The sequence below is a fragment of the Condylura cristata genome, unplaced genomic scaffold, assembly GCF_000260355.1.
Source record: "Condylura cristata isolate star-nosed mole 26May11 unplaced genomic scaffold, ConCri1.0 scaffold00031, whole genome shotgun sequence".
NCBI classification, from domain to species: domain Eukaryota; kingdom Metazoa; phylum Chordata; class Mammalia; order Eulipotyphla; family Talpidae; genus Condylura; species Condylura cristata.
The window spans coordinates 3426736-3448109 of NW_004567132.1; the positions used below are offsets into that span (position 1 = coordinate 3426736).

General features: G+C 37.2%; 1 protein-coding gene across 5 annotated transcripts in view; it reads left to right on the forward strand.

Moving 5' to 3' along the window:
* The window catches only part of CCDC85A (coiled-coil domain containing 85A), a 188265-nt gene that overhangs the window by 145099 nt on the left and 21792 nt on the right, over positions 1–21374 (forward strand). For 4 of the 5 annotated variants that reach the window (XM_012731570.1, XM_012731572.1, XM_012731573.1 and 1 more), the window contains exon 3: positions 6140–6216. The exons of the other annotated variant lie outside the window; for it this stretch is intronic. In XM_012731570.1, the coding sequence (XP_012587024.1) occupies positions 6140–6216 (77 nt within the window). The remainder of the gene's footprint in view (positions 1–6139; positions 6217–21374) is intronic. 5 annotated transcript variants of the gene reach the window in all.

Below are 21374 nucleotides of genomic sequence, written 5' to 3' on the forward strand. Positions count from 1 at the left end.
AAGAAGAATGTAAAATGTTAGAATTCTTGAACTTCTGTGTGACCGGAGCATCTCAACAACACACACAGGTAGAGTTCTTTGATGTACGTCAGTGAACTTTCTCCAAATCCCAAATGTCATATAGCACATTATCATATAAAGCAGTGTATTCTAACCTTTGGATATTCTAATTTTTAGAAAACTGTTTTTATTTCAATATAGACTAGGAAAAAGAGGAATAGACAGAGTGGGGAGCAGGACAGACAAATTTACTGAAATAGACTGCTGAGGGGAACAGCAGGCGGGTCAGGAGAGGTTTGCTGCACCAGGTTGGTCACCTCATTGACAAAGACTTGAACTCCTGCGGAAGTGATTGTGGCCAGCTTCGTAGTGCTGTGCTTTAATCTACTGTGCCACCGGGGAGGGCCCTAACTTTTTCTAAGAGTTAGTCTCCCGGAAGGAAAGAGACCAATGGCCATGTGATTTCAGCTTAGAGGAAATCTCTTAATAGACCCCATGCCCTAAAGACACTGCCTGGACTAATTCCAAATCAATCCTACTGTTCACTGGCTTTTACAGATTCCTAAGGAAATTATTTCAGAACTACTACATAAAAAATTTTTACTGTGTGACTCAAACTGTTTCTCTTTTTTCCTCAGGCAAGCAAAGGTCAAACTACTCCTTAACATTCCTATTAGCTACTGAAGTAAGAGTGATTACATTTCTCATTATAATTTGATGCTTTTCTTATTTAAAAAGTCCTGTTAAATCAGCATTTTCAGATTTGCCTCCCTATTTAATTCAGATCACCTTTTTGGCAAAGATAGGACTTTATTTTGAGCAGGGGCTTTGTCTTAAGTAAGTGAAAACTGGTATCGATTTTGCTCCTGTCTATTATAATCTACGAAGCTAATTCTACACTGCTGAGGGGAACAGCGGGCGGGTCAGGAGAGGTCTGCCACGCCATTTGGTCACTTCTCGGGCAGGCGGGGATCGAACTCATGCGGAAGTGGCTTTAGCTTCTCAGTGCAGTGCTTTAACCCGCTGTGCTCCCAGGGAGGACCAGACATTTGTAACCACCAATGAGGAACCTTTTTGGTACAATAATCAGAGTAATCATGGGTGATTTCAAGGATGGATGTTTCCCCTTCAGGGGATAAGGCAATGCTTTAGACCCAGGGGGAAATAAAAAGGGTTTAATTATTTCATCAGAGTGTTTTCAAACTGAGCAAAAAGAGTTGTTTTATTTGATTGGATGCATTTCAGGAAAACTGAAGTAGAATCAAGTTGAAGATTTTGTCTAAGGAAAATATCAAGTTATTTGTAAAGGTGAAAATTCATAATATCTAAAATCAGAAAGAAAAAAAAGAACTTAGAGTTTCCCTATGTGAAGCTTGACTTTGCTCACTGATTAAAAGATCCAAGATAGGAATCACTGTGATGGCGCAGCAATGAAATCAGTCTTTTGAATATATTTGACGAATCCCCAGTGTTCAAAGTAAGCTCATTATCTTTGGACTTTATTCTCTCATCTGCCAAATGAGTAAGGAATCAGGAGTTTGTTGGATTAGGAAATCTCTAAGGTGCATTCAAGTTCTAAAATTGGAAAAATTTAGAAGATGTAGAATTCAGTGGGATTTTATGACAGTTTCTTATTTTATTGCAAGAGGTATTGTGAAGTTATACTTGCAGGTTGAAAGAAAAAGGAGATATATGGTGAGACCTGTTTTCTGCTTTGAAAATATCCCTGAAATTTACCCAAAGAATACCTTGGGAGTGTTGTTAGATTCTCATAGCAGTACGGTAGGTTTAACTTTGTTTTCATGATGGCGGAGATGCCCATAGGTTTTCACAGTAGAAAGATCAAAGGGGCGGTAAAAACTCATTGCACCTGCAATTCGAACACTGGTTTTTCTTATTCCAAGATTTAATTTGACTTTTCTCCTCACCTGCAATTCCTGTTCTGTTCATTTGTTTCCTTTTACTCCTCTGTATTTACAACATGAATATTCTCCCTGCCTTCTGGCCCTTTTCCATCCTTTGACTACACTCACATCTCTTGGATCTATCAAAGTGCCACTGATGCTCTCAGCTCAAGTTTCTCCTTATAAGAAAGCTAGAGACAATATTGATCACTTTCAGTTTACTCGTTTTCACACAACTTAGCACTGAATTTCATATTACCTTATCCTTTCCTTTACTCTCCTCACCTGGTTATATACTTCCAGAAGACGAGATTTTTCTCAAATGTATTATTACGTGTGTATATAGAGCATAGCAGAATATTTGACTGTTTCATTGTGGGGGAGCCTGAATGCTGTTTGGGAACATTGTTCTCAGTGTTCTGAAAGCCAAAATGACTTTGTGAAATCTGAATTTTAACAGCTGTCAGCCCCTGGTATACAATGTAACGATCAATTCAAATTATAGTCCTTTCTCATGCAGGGCCTGTGATGGAGATTTGCAGATGCCAGTGTCTAAGTCCATAGAACTGTCCTCCATGTCCCCTGGGGACTACTGAAAAACCAGCTTGTTTTGTCATTAATCCTATAACTAATACTTTGGAGAGTCCCTTTAGTTTGGAAGGAGGGAGAACTGTGACAGGGCAACCCTATGTAAACTGGGTTGCCTGTCTGTGTGTCCTCACCCACACGCTTAAAATTCAATTGTACTGCAGGCACACACATAAAGGGTCAGTAGTGGGCTTATTTACAAGGGAAAAGAAAAGAAACAACCCAAGGTAAGAGAGAGGGAGAGACACAAGTTAACTAGAACATCCTACCAGCTCTGCTGACTTGGAATTCCAATAACACACTGAAAGCTCGTCAAGAGCCAAGTGACCAGCCACCAGCCCTATGGCCCAGAGAGAGCCCCCTGGGTCCAGAGAGCCACACAGTCCATAGAAAGAGCTTTGCAGTCCATAGAGAGAGCTCGGTTCACCTCGCTCCCTTATTTATCCCCAAAAGTCCCAGAGTGCCTGCTTAGCTCCACCCTTGGGTCCTTTCAGTTCTTTATGTGGTATTACTGGGAGTTGTAGTTTACTGGAGTAGGGGGTGGAGTCCACAAAACTGCAACTGTCCTTCAGGACATCCTCTCCCCCTAACAGAAACAGCATGATTCTAGCATATTAGGGGTTTCTTTCCCCCCCCTTACATGTAAAATTTATCAGATATTTCTCCCCTAATGTTCATCTAGACCTAGGAAATGGAGGGTGGTGTGAATATTTTTTTAAAGTAACATATTTCTAATACTTTATCTTGTTCTTTAACATGCTTTATTTAAAAATATTAAGCCATTTTCTGTCACATTAATGGTTGATATATATTACAAATGTTAAAACCCTAAGGGCTTGGCAAAGCAAATTTTTTTTTTCTCATGTCACAGTTGGGTGGTTCTTCTGATAATTCTTCATGTGGAAACTTGGGGACTCACGTTTCCCCTTCCACTGGTTATATCATCTATTTCTTAATGAAGCAACTAGCAGCATGAGTTCTCTTATTTATGCATGCAGACCAGATATTCTTCCTGACCTCCTTCCCCAAGAACAAATTTTCTCATGTGTGTGTGTTCACTATTAAGTAATATTTGCAACAGTGGAAGATCCTACTACAACAGAGCTTTCTAGAAAGCATTTCATGGGGATGCAATATAAAAACAATTTATAGTCTGAGGATTGTAAGACTTGAAATAACTGGCCTTCTTTTCATCCCAATTGTAGAACAGTACCTGACACAAATCAGTTAACATGCTACTTACTAAATTAACAATTCAAAATATTCCTTATCTTTGTCTTTACTAATAAAACCAATTTTTTTCATTGTTTCAACCTGTCTAAAAATATTTCTGTTGCAGCAACATGGCTGGAACTGGAAGGGGTCATGCTTAGTGAAATAACCCAGAAAGAAAAAGAAAAATACCAGATTGTTTCACTCATAGCAGCAGTGTAAGAGATATGGGGGTAGGGGGGAGGGAGGAGAGAAACAAATGTAATAGAATGGGATCAGAACTGGGATGGGAAGAGTGCACTGGACTGTGGGGATGGCACACGGGTGAATTGGTGATGGGAAACCCATGGGGATTACAACTGAGATGGAAAAATGAACAGAATGAAGAGTGATATGCAAATAAACAACAACAACAACAAAAACAAATAGATATTCCTCTTCTAATCCATGTTTGCAGTAAATGTTTTGAAACAAAGATTTGTACTAAGTTATTTCAACATGACATTGAAACTTTGGAAATATTTCCCCAAATCAGGAGTTTCTCTCCTCCTCCCCCTTAATTTGAACTGATGTGATTTTTAAAATTTACATTTTTTCAGCAAGTGGAAGCTTGCTGAAACCATTTAATATGAGACTGCAAATATTTTAAAATGAGAACTAGATCAGTATGACTGAAAATAGTCACTGAATTCAAATCTATTCAGCAGCATTTTTCAGATGTCACCTAATTGCTCTGTTTGGACTCATTGTAGCTGCTTGGCTATCATGGCCTAAGGAATTGTATTATTTAAAGACAATATTTAATATGGTTTAAACAGGAAATTTCTGAGCAACTTCTTACTTGGATTGCATGTATAATTGGTTGTTTTTTTTTAGAGCAGAGAGCTGCAAAACTGTTTAAATCAGCCAATCTACATTCAGATCATTTTTAAAATCAAGATTTTTTCAAATTTTTATTTATATACTTTTGCATCATCATTCATTTTTGTACCAAAAGAAATGCATTCATATTTTGATGATCTGTAAATCATTTATTCATTTGCTAAAATAAAGCAGCTTCGAGAAATTATTATTTGCTATCCACCACCACTGCCCTTTGGAAGGGTCCATAAAGCAATTCCAGCATTTAATTAAGATGAAAAGTGAGGCTATCACGAGCCAGTGTCCTCCATTTTGTGTGAAGGGTCAGTGGTAGCTATGTTAATGCTAAAGATGTGGACTTTCTAGAAATATTGAGTGTAAATAGGTCTGTTTTAGATTGGTCATGGATGAGTTTAGTTCTTACATATGTGAATTTGACTGGAGCTTCTTATGTATTTTAAGAGAAAAAAAATCTTGTTACTTTGGAGATCACAAAAAGGGAATTGAGTTCATATAACTAGTTTCCATGGATTTCAGATGATGGTATTGATTTGCATCAGTAGCCAACCCTGTCTTAAGATTGTTAGGCCTGCCAGAAGCTTGCTTCTTACATGTTTTTCCACCTTGTCTTTAGCTCTTTTGTATTTCTGAGGCTTTCACGGAGAAAGATATACTTTACTATTAACTGTGAAAATACGCTTCAGAGGAAGTCTATTACTATGGACACTTCCACTGTACCTGAAACATTTTTGGTATTTTGTGACAAATATATTTTGACTACATAGTTTTCTGCTGACTCTTGAATATTTTCATGTCAATGAAGGTTTACTTTCAGACTGTTTCTCCAAATGAAACTCCTCTTTTCTACCTGTGTGACCCCTTTCCGGACGTAAAGCTAAATATGATTTTCAAGTGTGATGCTGATACTAAGCCGTCAGCAGATACGTGGGTTTGTAGAGAAATGAAACAACTAATTTCAGATCTGCCCTTGGATTACTAAAGATTTTGGGTAAAACTGAGTCTTAGTTACACTCAGTCAAAATCAAAGTTAAAATTGAGCTTCGGTAGCCCTTTTGTCATCATTTTCTGTAGTATTAATGTCTGTAGACTTGTGAGAAGAGTAAGTATGATTCTTAACTCTTGGGGTATTTATTGGGAAAATGAAGGATGCTCACTGCTTAATTTTTTATTTTTCATTTTTACTATGAATTAATTTGGTTATAGTGAACATTATTAAAAAGTCTTATGGGTGGGGCAGCTCATTGGAAGTTAAAAATGCACACAATAACTAGAAATGAAGAAATAACTGTCTGTAAGATGTCTAATGTCTGAGGGATGAAAACATTTGCAGTCTCACCAACTATAAATTTTTCTGATTCTCTTTAACTTTGTAAAGTTGTGGAAACTACTTGTAGTTTCAATGACTTCTTTGATTATTTTCCTGGGGAGGAATATTTCTTTTGTTTTTGATAACGAAGTAGGCACTACCTCATTTGAGTAAATCAAGTCAGAATGATTCTGAGTGCACCAAACGAGACCTGTGTGGATAATGTGAGTTCTCTTTTCAATTTTAGAATCAACCTTGTCCTATGTCAGGCAGCTGGAGGCGAGAGTAAGACAGCTGGAGGAAGAAAATCGCATGCTGCCCCAGGTGGGTGACTTCAGAAGCTCATAGCTAGTCAGTGTCATTTGTAGCATTTTATTTGGAATTTAAAGCCTCAGTTATATTTTCTCCTTCAAATGATAGGAATCATTTTGTAAATAGCCATTCATCAATGTACATGTGATTACTTTCCATAATGACCATCCTATTCACATTGCTAAATGTAAGACTGAAGGATGCAGATGTCTGAAACTGGAATATATAATAATTTTGAAAGAAAGAAGAAAAACTAAAAAGTAGAACATACTTTGATAGTACTACTCATATAACACACATGTAGTTGGTGAATATAGAAAAGGAACTTATTTAATAAAACATTTGCTAATTTATGAGCTAGGGAAAGCTGTAGGTAGAGGAGTTCATATTTTCATTAAATTAGTGCTCGCTAAAATTCTTTGTGGTATAATTGAATTCTTTCAGTGCAACAAAGTGATCACTATAATTGACAGTTTTACTTTGGGACTTATTTCTTTTCCCTGGTGAATGTAAAGTGGCACAATTTATTGGATTTAATGTCTTGCCATAGATATTATAAAATTATGTTATTTCATTGATATCTTGGTCTGAATGATGTTAGGTTTTTGAGGTGTTGGTTCTTGGGAAATACTGGGTCAAGAGTGGAAAAAAATCTAGTGACTCTAGGCTGGTTTTTTTTTTTTTTTTTACAGACATGTAGACAGTCCTAGATTTTAATATTTTATAAAAAAGCATAGTCTAAGCACTTAGTTCCTAGTGTTGGTTATCATTTCTATTTCCTTAGTGACAGGGGGAACATTATATTTTAAACAGCTAGTAAACAATATTTTTAATTAAAAGAAGAAGAGGTTTTTTTTGTTTTGTTTTTGTTTTTTTTACTCAGGAGAAGACATATTAGACATTAATGCAAAAATGCTTTGGGAAACACTTTAGGTCCTCACTACTACATGAGTGGTTATTTGTCCTGTCAGGCACTGCCTTTATGGTTGCCTTTTTCTTTCTTCCACTGCCCAACTATCTGTCTAAAAATCACAAGATGAAATGAAATGATTTTATTCACCTCCCTTCTCAAATAAAATATATGTCAAAACTCATGATGACAGGAGGGATTCTTTACATCATGAAATAAATTACTACTGATAGAGTTACTTTCTTTACTCCTGTATACTTGATATCTTAAAATTGTCTTTGCTGTCTTTCCTTTTAGGTTTATGGTATGACTATATTAGAACCCTTAGCCGAAAACAGTTACCATCTCCATTCCTAGAGACATAAAAAATACATAATTTGCTTATTGTGAATATTATGTACTCATATATAGGCTACCAATAATGTAAATAAAAAGAGAAGAAGAGATCATTCTTAGTTTCTCTCTGAGTGGGAATTGAGGCTGATATCAATCATTGTGACACTAGCCCAAGTGCTATTCTGTTGAAAAAGAGGCACAGCATGTGTGAAAATGATTATAAATTGATTTTTAAAAATCTGTAAAAGTGTTAGCGGTCTTAAAGGGAAACTAAAAATCTTCATCCTTCTACTTATTATCTCTGTGTGTGGGATACACAGATACCTGTGTTTCTGTATCTGTGTACATGGATGTGTTTTTACATAGAGAGTATTTGCATAATTAAGAGAACAAAGATTATATAATTCTTAATGTGTTAAATCATATGTTATTATGAGCCTTTCTAATTTTCTGCCAAAGAATATTTTTTAATAAGAAGTATCTGGAAATAGTCAGATTTTATTGAGTTGAAGATGTTGCTGATGTGATGCATCATTATCATGTGTGCTGTTAGAAAGGAAAAAAGATGCTAACTGTACAATGCCAGATTCTTGCTTGATTTCAGAGATGTTAAAGTGGAAAAACAATATTTCACATTAAGCAGGTATTCACATAATAATTTAATGCAAAGAATCCATTTTTGAAATATGTTATTAGGCATACACAAAGAATGCAATTCATATCTCAGTTCAAAAACATTATTTCTGTTAAATCTTTGTAATCTTTGTATTGGAGAATGTTGCCTTCATTTAGAGACACCGATTGCATATACCTGTACAAATACAAATTAAAATGAAAATCAACAGTAGAGGAACCCAAGGCTGGAAAACAATAAATGGATCTCTGAGCAGTAAGAATCATGCAAAGGAACCCTTGTGGAAGGCTGAGAATCAGTTGGGGTAACACAGGGCTTATGAACTTACTCTCAGATGTCATCTGTGCTATCAGAAAGGCTTTCGTAGTTTCCCTGCAGAAACTACTCTGACTGCATGATGTTGATTTGCAAGGTCAATTCAATGCCACAAGCTCACATCCTGCATAAATTAGTCTCTGTGTCTGAATACTTGATTTTCAATTGTAAGAGTTTCGTGCTGTGCCTTGATTGGAAGGTACTCCTGTTTACTCCCAGGTTTATAAAAATATATGCACTTGTCTTTGACTGTTTAAACTGGAATAAGCATATAGTTGGCAATTGCATTTCCAAGTATATCAGATACCAGATACCTCTGCAGCTGTGACCTTGCTCTTTGCTGATAAATTAGCATTGGACTAATTATGTAAAGCTTTCTTTTGAAGGAAATAATTTCCTTAATGTTTATTTTTCTCCTTTCTATAAAGTTATGTATAATGAGAGGAAACTCACAATAGAAAATTGTGGGCTTCTCTAGGGTCAGGTGCAAAGGCCTCCGTTTTTTAATTTGTAAATGATGAGGTTCCTCGTAACTCTTATATTTTGTAGGCCTAAATCAAGTCTGACATTCATGTCTTAAACCTTTACAAAGTTACAGAATGAAGTGTTTTTAAGTTAAGAACAGGTAGAGAGGGCCCTCTGCAATCAGTTAAAGCCCAATACTGCAAGTGTTCTGTGGCGTCTTCAGTACAAGTTCAATCCCCACACTGGAGGTGACCCACATGACACAGCAGACCTCTCCTGACCCGCCCACTGCTCCCCTTAGCAGTGTACTTCGTAGATCTGCCTGTTCTGCTCTCTACTCTGTTGCTGGTAAATCCTCTCACTGTCCCTGCACCCCTAAATAAACCTTTAGGAAAAAAAAAAAAAGAGAAATGCAGAGAACATTGAGTGGTTTCTAACCAGTGGCAGAGAGGTGCCCACAGGAAACACAGAGTGGTGCTGTATTTTTAGGATGAAGGGAAAGATGGCAAGGCTGTGGGGCCTCAGTGTCCTACTGGGACCTCTGAGCTGCACTGTAAATCTAGTTTGTGGTTTTAATATTTCAAAGGTATCCTAAAATAAGGAGCCTTATTATCTTCAGAAAATGCCTTACTTCTTAGGTATTATTGGAAAGAAAATTACCTATCACCTTAACAGGTTTTTAAAATCTCACTTATCGTTAGTGAAATACATTCTTTTACACCCTTACTAATATTTTGACAGTATAGGATTCCACCCTCTGGTAAGGTCACAGGAGCGTTCTGATCTCCCATCACAGCCCATTGTGCTCTTCCCCACCACTCCGAATGCACCTTTCTCCCTGCACATGCTTTCAGACCTGTGGTCAGTGTCAGAGGTGGTTTTAAGTTTCTCTTTGTCTGCCCCTTGGTGTGATTTCCTAATATTCCACATGTAAGTGACACCATCTGTTATTTATCCTTCTGACTTATTTTACTTAGCATAATCCCTTCTAGTTCAACCATATTGCCACAAATAGCACGAGTTTTATCTTTTTGATCAGTGAGTAATATTCCACTGTGTATTTATACCACATTTTCTTTTTGGGTATTTATGTTTGAAGAGATTTTTTTTTAATTGTACTAGACAGTATTGTTACTTATGGGGACACTGTTGCACTTTATATCTTTGGAATGAATCATCTTGCTTAAAAGAAAAAAAATTATACATGTTGATTACCAATCTCCCCATTTCCTCTTCCTTCAGCCTCTGGCAACCTCTATTCTATCTTTGCCTTATTTGTTTGAGTATTTTGGGTATCTCAAGTGGGATTGTGCTGTATGTGTCTTTTTGTGACAGGCTCACTTCACTGAGCATGCAATTACTATATGACCCAGTAATTCTACTCTGAGTTCCAAGAGTTTCAGTTCCAAGAGAACTGAAAGTACTAAAGTCAGGATTTCAGAGACATTAGCCCTCCCACATTCATCTCAGTGTATTCACAATGACAAGATGTGGAAGCTATGCCTGTGTCCTTAAATGTCCATAACAATGATAAATATTTTTTTTTGAAAATGGGTGTAAATGATTGCTAAAGATCACCTGAGCTTAGGATATTCTTCTTTATACACACAAACCAATGGAAACTTATTTTGCCTATTATATTTTAAAATATTTCAAGGCATTGTATCTAATCTCACAATACTCATAATGCTAGAAAGCTGCTCAGATTGGTCTATTGTCTACAAAGTTAATGATATCAACTTCAAATGAAGACTGTTAAAAATAAATATAGATGCTATTTTATACATACTGCATACATATATATTTATGAGGCTTATTAATTTTTAAATTTTATGAAGTCTATCTCAATGACATAAGTAGCTATTTATAAATAAAAGATCCACTATGTTATAAAGTTGTAGTTGTAAGGCATTCTCTATCAAAATTAGTAGGCACATACCTATTTTATATATACACTTACACAAAGCACAAATTTTCTTTGGACAGAGTCACAGATTTTCAGAGCTGGGTGAACCTTACAGAGCACATAGGAGAACCCCTTCTTTTAATGAGGGCATATGAAATTCACAGACATGAGAAATATAGTCCTGGCTAAATAGCTAATTAAGGACAAAGTTAGGCTAAGACATAGGCCTAGCCACTGTTACTTCTAATCTACAAAGGTATGTCCTTTAATCATTTTTACCATTAATGTAGTTCAGGGCAATTAAGTTGCTAAATCTATTTTTCATATTGTGGATTTTTTCAACATTTATCTTAAAAATTAACACTGGATCTACTTAGCTGTAACATTTGTTAGGCATTCTATTTATACTTTAAGGGGTATCTTCTAGTCTTTCTTAAAGTCATGGTATCCATCATAAATGAAAAAAAAAAAACAACAACCCTGCATTTTAGAGCATTATGACTGACACACTTCAAAACCATTCAGAATTATAATTGTTTTACTGTACAAACAGATACCAATATCTGAATAAAAGTTGGTATGTAATGAAATGAAACCCAGGACAATGTTTCTGTTCATAGTGAACTAGAAGGAGTAGGAAGAAGATCAAATAACTACAGTAGTGGTTTTTCAAGAAAGTTGACTTTCAGCCTAAATTTAAAACCTTTCCTCAGATCTCTCTAATCATCCCATTGTCCTTTACTTGGTGGTAATGAGGCATCCAGGCCTGGCCAATACATTTATGTACTTTATTTATAACAAAATCTGTTCAACTGGTAAATATCTTTAAGTGGATAATACCGCATGCCTGTCTAATGAATTTATTGTAGTTGTTGCTGCCCTTGAATATGTCAGTCACTATTCAGACATAACCAGGTGCAACAATAACTCTTTGCTTAAATTTTTCTCACCTAATCTGTGTTTGGATGTTGCATCATAAAAAGGGCTAGATATTAAATAAGCAGTTCACTAAGATTTTGAAATCATTAAGTACATTTGTTTAAATTCCTACTGGGAAATCTGTTCCCTGTGATCAAATGCTTTAGCACTGACACCTGCCTTGAAAGCATCCTGTCCTTTGTTTCTCAGAGACCCTGCCCCAGACAAACCAGCCACCTCTTGAGGCCAGTATTCTAGAGCTAGTTTCCAGATTCAGTAAGGTACCTGCCCGCCTCACAGCACTTGCTTGTGGAGCTGTAGGTTCAGCAAGTGTGTCTGACAGGCTTGGCAACATGGATCACCACTGAGTGGGTCCCTTGCGGTGAGTGTTTCTATTTTAGTCATGCTAGCCAGCACACACACACAAGTCTAATTTTAGGAATGGAAATGGAGAGTCTCCCTGTAATTTGGCTACAGCGTCGCCTCACAATGCAGACTGGCAGTGAATAGGGAAAGAGGCAGGGTTGCTTTCAGAGCAGTTTCTGAACAAAGGAAGAGAACCTGTGACTATCAGCAGCAGCACTGAGGAGCATCCACCAGAGATATAGAAACAGAGTGTCTCACTTCCATGGCAACACACCTCAGCTCCAGGCTGCATCTCTGAAGGTCCCTCACCTCATGCTTATGCAATGGCCAACCTGCTGGGCAGAGACAAGAACTCTGACATGGAGAGTCCCCACCTGGGCTGGGGATACTTATTGTTGTAATTTCTTTCTTTTTCATATTTTCCTGATTTGATGCCTTGCAAGTCATTTTGGTTTTATAGGGCCATACATTTATGTCTCTTCTAGTGTTAGAATTACTCTCAAAACGTCAGTAACTTTTGCACAAAAAGCAGGCGTAGAGTAATGCTTTTCAGATTATTTGAGCAAGTGGTGGGGTTCTTCCATTGTTAATGACATGGAAATTTCCATCCTGCCACTCCTGAGGAATAACAAGCAGAATATTTATATGTTTTCATGGCTAGCAACTAATTACACTGCACAACGTGAGTAGAAATTGACTGCCTTTGGTGGGGAAAATGTGTTAATTTCATGGAGGACTGGTTCTTGCTGGACTCACATTTGGGGGAAAATGATCTCCATCAAAGAGAGGAACAGTTCTTGTGGATTAATTTTAAAAATCATGATTTAGAGAAAATGTAAGGGGAAAAAAGAGCTTTTATGTATACAGTTCAATAACTTTCAGCTGACAGGTGGGAGCTGTACAAGGGGTGTGAGTGAGCTGGGGTAAAAGAGACAACATACCAAAAAAAAGACACAAGGAAAGTAAACTTCTAGGGGGAGTTGTGCTAAAATAAAGAACCTAACAAAAGGAAAACTATAGTCTACTAAGAAAATATAGTGAAATTCACAGAAAAATTGTCTAAGGACAACAAGCTCCCCACGAGGGGATTTACAACATTCTTCTGGAACCCTTTCATGATTGAGGTTTCTTGTTTGTAAGTCTCTCATGTACAATTAGACATATTCATACTAGTGAGAGAAAGTAGGTAGAATAGAAATTCAGTGGAAAATATAGCTATGCTACTGATTATAAAAACATTATTATGGCAGTTTTATTACTTGTCCTTGGCCGAATTTGTCACAAAAAATGATGGGCTCCTTTTCACCAAGTTTTGTGAATGAGAAGCAGTATTAGGACTATTGGAGAAAATTTGAGGTGGGAATGTAAGAGAAATGAATGTTGCCTGGTTACTTGTACAAATGACTTTATATCTTTTAGCCTTTTTTTTTTTTAATAATTTAACATAAGGTTAAAAAAATAAAAGTTAAAGGGCCCTCCCTAGTGGCACTGTGGGTTGAACGCAGCACTGCAAGCTAACCGCAGCTGCTTCAGTACGACTTCGAATCCGGCAGGGAGGTGACTCACATGGTTCAGCAAACCTCTCCCGTCTCACCCGCTGTTCCCCTCAGCAGTGTACTTCAGCTGTCTGCCTTTTCTGCTCCCCACTCTGTCTCTGGTGAATTGTTTATGCACCCCAATTCTGTAGGCATAAATAAATAAAAAGAAAATATAAGAAAACTTAAAAAAATACAAGTTAAAAACTAAGCAGCCTTCACGTTTCGAAAAGTATATGGAAACAGATTCATTGAAAGTGATGGAGAAGACTGTGTAGTGTTTGATTTTAGAACTAAGTTACTGAAATTAAAAATAGATACTATTGAAATATGGAACTCAAAAGAGCCATAGATTATGAGAACTTAATGGATGCTTATAAAGATGTGCAGCGACTCCCATTTGAACATGTTCTCACTTCCATTTTCATGTCCCACTGGAGGTCACCATCTTCTGACAGTTGCTGTGCAGACCTTTCCTACAGTGAGGTTTAGAGATTTTCATGTACAAATCTTGTACTTCTATTTTCCTTCCTGCAGCCTGAGCAGAGTGAACATGCTCTATATATAACACTTTAAAAACTTAAAGTTGGTGTCTTAAAAATTTGTCATGTTACCTACCTATATGTGCAACTGTAAATAATAAGCATGTTGTAAATGCAATGTAGGCAGTATCTGTATTGCCTGATTAAAAATATAATATAGATAATGAATGTTACATAGGCAACTATATTCTTGGAGAAAACAGGACAGTTTTAGTCAACATATTTTATGTGATTGGAGACTCTCCTAAATTATATTTTAAAAGCTTCCAGTGCATAAAAAATAAGCAAAACATGAGGCATCATTTTTAGAAAGGCAAGACATGGTCAGCAATGACTGCCCTGCATTGATGATCAGTTGATCACATGAGGAACTGAGTGCAAAAACTAGGTGTATATTCTTTATTTCGTTTATGAATTCAGGAGAACTATCATATGACTGTGGTTTAGTCTTATTGGGTTCTAAAGCTCATCAGACTCCTACTAAACATAAGTAACATGCACGTGGGGTCATGCCTCTTAGAGGCCCATGTATTCCCAAACTCACCTCCACATGGCCAGTAAGCAGCTTGACCGTGTTTTAAAAGACGGTGTTCATTTTTGCAATTTATCCATGCTCCTCTGTAGTGAACATTAAGGCTCCAGTCTTCCCCACAATATCCATAGGCAGAAACCATCAAGTTGAATCTGATGAACTCTGTGATTGCTCTCTGGTTGGGTGCAGAGGCCTCTGGTTTCTTTTTTGGAAGGTGGGGTTCCTGCAGCCCTGAATGTGCTGACCCAAGAGTAAGTAACAGTTGCTGTCCATGCCTTAGCGGCTTATAAAGCTACCAGGTCCCACAATGAAAGGGTTGTAGGTCAAGAACACAAAGAGCAACATGGTCTAGAGCGAGTTTCATTCTAACTAGGGAGGCGAAACCGCTGCTGTCCTGTCCTACGGGCGTCCGTGGACTGTGCTCGAGTTCGTGAACAGTCTTCATGCTTGATAACACTGCATTTTTGGGAATCATGGCTATTTGAGCAGAAAATGCCTTTTAAAAGTTGGTATAGTGATAAAGATCACCTGAACTTATGATGGTTTCTCCTGAACTCATAAACTAATGTAAACATATTTAAAATACCACATTAAAAAAAAAAACATTTCAAAAGATTTCATATACTCAATGGAGATAAGACATTTCACAGGAAGAGTTCAAATCATGATGAAAGAGAATGCCAACACAATGGGAATGGTAGAAAATTAACTTCTTTCAACCTCCTATTTATGCCCAAGGAGTGTATATTCTTTATTTTAAAATGTAATAATACTATACAGAAATTCAATTCTGAGATAAGCCAAAGAAATAACTGTGAGCAAGAGATGACAAAGACATAAGCTGTCACACAGTGACTTTTTTGCCGTGTGACTTCAACTGAGGAAAATAACAAGAGAGAGGACCTGTATATAAATAAGTCAGCAATTCTTTTGATACACTTAAGGAAATGTGTTTTCAGAATTAATTCTATGGACTAAAGGATCTGAAATAAGTTGGCAAGAAGCACACTGAGTTCCTTTTTTTGACAATATGAACATTTATATTGGGCATTTAGGTAACATACTTGTGAGCTAAGAGTTTTTATGATCATTGAATATAGATGTTTATATTGAAGCACATACTGAAAATACGCATAATCAGAAAGGCTTGGACATCTTTAGGAAGACAATGAGTAGGTTCCCACCCCCCTGAGGGAGGCTTTCTTCAGATTTTGTTATTGAAATAATAAAATAGGGATGATAGGATGTAGTCTCTTGAGAGGATGATCAGACAGAGCTTCCAAAATAAAGCCTTGTTTTTTGAATTCAGGACCTGTAGTCTTTGGATAAACAATTCTGTGTAAGAAAATATTTAGGGTTTATTGTCAAGTTTACTGTAGAGTTTCCAAATACAAAGTCATTTGTACATCAGTAACTCATTTGAAAGAACAACCCACCTGTATTTGTAAATATGGCATTACTGCAAGCAGTAGTGTTTCTTCAGACCTGCCAGCCCAGGTTAGGGTAATAGTGCTCTCTCTGTCCCCCTGTGAGGGCAACCTTTGCCAGCTACTCTCTCCTAAGGCATATAGGTTTCACCTTTCCTCCTCAGACTGTTCTGATTTTGGCTGTTGACTGACTGCTAGAGTCAGGCCCTACCCATTTCCCAAGTGTTCCTTTGGTTGGGGCTGCTAACATTCTGTGGCCTGAGAAAATCTCCTATTAAGTACTGTAAGTACTCTTTCCCACAGAGATCTAGGGTGCAGCCTAGAAATGGAGTTAGGAAAACAAGTTGCAATTATTAAAAGGACAGTCTGTTCAAAGACTGTTCATCTCCTTTGAAAATATTCTATCCTTATTTCCAGTGGCTCTGGTCCACTATTTTCACTTTGGGAGAAGTTTTTGTCTTCATCCTCTCAAGAGCTCACAAAAATCAACTCGTTTTATATATTTGTGATTTCAGGAATGCTTAATCAAGGTTTGAAATCATCAAATCTACTTTCAGAGTGATTTTAGCCTTGAGATTTTTGTGATTCCTATAGTATAGGCTAGTGGAGTAGAAGCAACATTTGAAAAATAATTAAGAGAAAAATCAAGCACATCAGAGATACAGCTAACTTCTCACTTAAAACTCTTGAAACTAATTACTTTTATAGTTTCAATCAACTTGTTATTGCACTTAACACTTACATTAGGAGAAAGGTTGGATACAGAAATGTAAGGATCATGGAAGAAGCCGCAATCTAGAAGCCTCAATCAGTTACATGTGGCTTTGACACATGAGCACAAGATCAAGCTGAACATGAGCAGGAAGGGCAGCTTCCCCTCCAAATGTGCAAGTAAAGGACTTTGGTACTGTCTTTTCTTGGCCTAAAATGCCTTTGCAGCAGGATAATGTGTGAAGCAGAAGTTCTGATGTTTACAGATAACAAATAACTAGTAAACCTTAGACCAGTTGGGAGCCATCCTAGACCTATAAAAAAAGAAACTCTGAGAAAGGAGATGTTCAATTACCAAAATGTATTAGCTGCTTTTGACACCCAAGGCAAATATGTCTTAATACTTGAGATTTTTTGAATTTAAATATTTTTCACATGTTAGGAAATTTAATATCTGTAAGTACAGAAATACCATCAGAGGAAACAAATGCATACTCAGAAACAAGTCACAGCCTCAGTAAGTTTGATCACAAATTGTGTGGGAATGAGGGTTCTTTGTCTGTCTGGGTGCCTGGCATGTAAAAAGATAGCAGAAGCCACCGCTAGAATATAGATGACTTCTTTCTGGTGAGTTAGACAAAGGAGCTCTAGCTCCACCGCAGCTCCCTGCATGCATGATCAACATCACCAGGGCTTTGTCAGTAAGCTCCATGAGTGGCAAGAGAGTTGATGGTAAGGACTCAGATCGTTTGCCAGTTGAAAAATACTTTGGAAAGGTCTATCTAGGGCTGGTCTCTCTAATGGGTCCATTGCGAAGAAGGCTTATGTAGCATTATGTAACTGAAGGACATACTTAATTAGGGATAGCAGATAAGTGTAGCTTTGACACTTGAGCACAAGAACAATGCGAGCATGAGAGTAGGAAAGGGCAGCTGTCCCTCCAAAGTTTTTCACTTAAAATAAGTAACTTGCTTAATGTTGACAAAGTTTTTCAGAATCAGCAATAAGAATGTGATGGGATCTTCACATTCTTTTTAAATAAATGAATCAATAGCATTTTAAACCAGTAGATCTTGAGCTTTAAACCAGTAGACAATGGCCATTGCTACCACATTTTTAATAGTTTGCCTTAAGTTACACCTTTATTTTAGATGTGGCTTTTGTTTTGATTCTGGACTGGTCTTAAGTGTTTGTTTAGAAGTTAAAGTATTTGGGGCCCAAGGAGGGACATTATAGGTGTGGAAAGTATAGTATCCAATTCTTGTATTTTTTATATGTTCTTTGTTCCTTTAAATGATGCACTTGTAGCCTAATATGGACATGTTTCTCTGTAAGAAACAGAGAAACATCCATCAACAGGATGAAAGATTTACAAGAATGTATCACTCTTGTAGCCAGTTCTGCTTCCCAGTGTAGAAGTGTCAGGGCCAGGAGGGCTGCCTCACCATTCCACACTGGAGGTTCAGCTCCCACACACCAACAACCTCATACTGTGGATCAGCTGATGCCCTGGATGTTGAATGATTGCTGAGTCCATCTTAATACTTACTCCTATTCCTACTCTGGTCCTCCTGGTGACCTTTATTTTTTTAGGTGAGAGAATGCTCACTACGGGGAGAGTCAAGGTCTGTGCTCGATTGGTTACTACAAGCCAGTGCTCTTCACATGTTGCTGAAAGCCGTCACATGCAAGTGTATTTTTCTTGAAGCAAAGTAGCTTTCAAACTCCATCACCCTCTCAAACAAATTTGTGGCATGGTGTCCCAGGGCTGTGACTGGAATGAGCCTGAGGAACTGGGTTTCATTTTGAGTTCATTTGTTTACCTGTTCACTAAGAGATTTCCTCACTGTGCTTGGGACAATGGTTTTATTTTAGTATTCTTCAGGACATTCTAGACCCTAGAAGGTGGTTACTCAGGAAAGAATATTTGTATACTCAATACTTCTCTTCTGTTCCATTATAGTTTCTATGTAAACCACTTGCTTCCTTCTCCAGAAAGTTTCAGACTATTCTGGTCTGCAACCACTTTTTCATCCTCTGTACCAGGGTAGTATTTTTTTTTTTTTAACCAAAGGGCCAGGTAATAAGTTTTTTTCAGATTTTTTTAGCCTAGTGGTGTGTCACAGCTACTCATATCTGCCATCATAGAATAAAGACAATTGAAAACAGCTGCAGAGATATGTCACAATGTGTGGCTGTGCTCGAATACAAACTTTCTTTACAGCACAACATAGCACAGCACAGCACAGCTAAGTTGAACTATGGTTCTAGTTGGTTGACCCCTGTTCCATATGAAAATCATTTGTCACTTTCTTAAGTCATTTCTTATACTATCTTTAAATTGGTCTGTGCTATTTTTACTCAAATTTCCATTTTTATATATAAAGATTTTATTATGCAAAACTAATTTTCCCAGACTGACCCTAGTGGCTCCATGGGTTAAAGCACAGCTCTATGAAGCTATCTGCAGCCAATGCAGCATTAGTTCAATCCCAGGCCAGGGAGCTGACCCACATGGCGCAGCAGACCTCTCCTGTCCTGCCCATTGTTCCCCTCAGCAGTGTATTTCAGTAGATCTGTCTGTTATGTTCCCTACTTTGTCTCTGGTGAATCCTCTCAGCTCCTGCACCTCTGGCCTGTACCCCAGTTCTTGTATGCATAAATAAATAAATCTTAAAAAAATTTCTTAAAAAATATATATACATATGTATATGTGTGTGTGTATATATATATATATATATATATATATACATATATATATATATATATATATACAAAAACCTGCCCTTAGTTATTAGTGTCTAGGATTTAAAATGTGCTGTGTTTGAACCAGAGGAGAGTTGAGCAACAGGCAAAGAAGTATTCTCCTCTAAAATACCACAACTTTGGTGTGAAAGTATTGGGGGGGGGGGTGGGAAGCTTGCTTTTGAACTGAAAAAGCCAATCTTCCACATCCAGGATGTGGCTGGAGCTCAGTGTGGAAATGGTCACTTTAGTAGGTGCTTGATCATATTACTTTTGTGTCCTGACTCTTCTTGCATGTCTTAAAGAGATTGCTGGTATGATGCCATCAAGGTAGCTTTTCTTTAAAATAGATTACCACATGGCTGGCAGCCTGGAACGACCATGAATTTCTATATAGTCCTTACAAGTACAGTTCAAAACCCATATTTATGAGGAGTGAAGAATCCCCTCTGGTATAGAAGGAGGTAAGGAATCAGTTAAGCTCCTTTTTTTCTCCTGAGCACATTTATGAAAGGATGAGAAAGTGGGGAGGTCACAGGCAAAAAATGAGTGAATTCTGTGTCTTCAGATCTTTGATATTAATTTTTCCTTTCATGTGATTTTTGGCAAACATACAGATTTTAATTATGATGTGATTACGTGTGCTGGGAAAGCAAAGGAACACAATGGCCTTTAATTGGCTGTTACTGCAATGGCTCTTGTTCTTTCTGAAGTTCCTAGCAGATCCCTGCAGGAAGAGTAAAACAAAATCTTGTTGAGGTTCCCAGCATGTTTTGCGTGAATCAGGAGGAGACCTGTACGAAAGTGAGAAGAATCCACATTTACCTTTTCTGTGTTTGTCACCATGACCCATTTACATTGGAAGGTGCATAAAGAGAGTCAGATGCACTTGAGCTGCTGAAGCCCTGACCAAGCAACCTGGCAGTTTCTAGCCCTCCACAGGACTTCATGTTTTCAGAAAGCCTTGCAATCAGGTTTTTTTGCACCACATGAAGCTAACTGATAGGCTGTCCATTTGAGCACCGAAGACAGGTGATGTGCTGAAGCTCAGACAGCCAGCATCTCATGGAGCTCATTAACTGCCAGATGATTTCTCTCTTGAAATGGCAAAACCTTTACTTTTTTTTTTTTTTTTTAAAGATAGTCCCAGTCAGTTTTTGAAAACTTATCACTACTGCTTTCTAGGATGACACTATTGCAAAAATCCTAATTGAAAAGTTTCTTCTGAAAATTAACCTTTCCAAAAGTTTCACAATGTCACTTTTCAGAAAATTTTAATTGCATATTTCGAAGTTTGGCCAGACCCAGTAGTTGGCTAACATTCTCAGAATTTTGGCCCATATGTTTCTGTCAGGTCCATCACTGAAACACTTGAGGAAAAATAAGAATTTGCAACCAGATCAGATGTGATTTGCAACATTGACATGGTCAAAGGTTGTCTAGACTGATGGAGGGAAATTATTTTCTATTTCAGTTGTTCAGGCTGATTTCCAGAACCTCATGTTGCCTTAACAAAGACATCCTGTTCTTTGGACTGAGAAATGTTGATAATGTTAGAGTGATACAGAATATTCATTCAATGATAGGTGATTAGTGGGACTGACTACTTGTCTTAGTAAATCAAAACAAACCTTAACAAATATGAAATAAAATTTTGGCCAGGGAAAGTAGATGGCTTGTATTAGGCACTTTTAACATTTTTGAAATTTTTTTTTTAATGTATAGACTCTGTTTGGACAATGACAGTACAGACTGAATAAGAAATTCTTGCAGTTTATATTTTAGAAGCTGGAGTATGACTAAAAAAAAACATAAATATGTAATACCT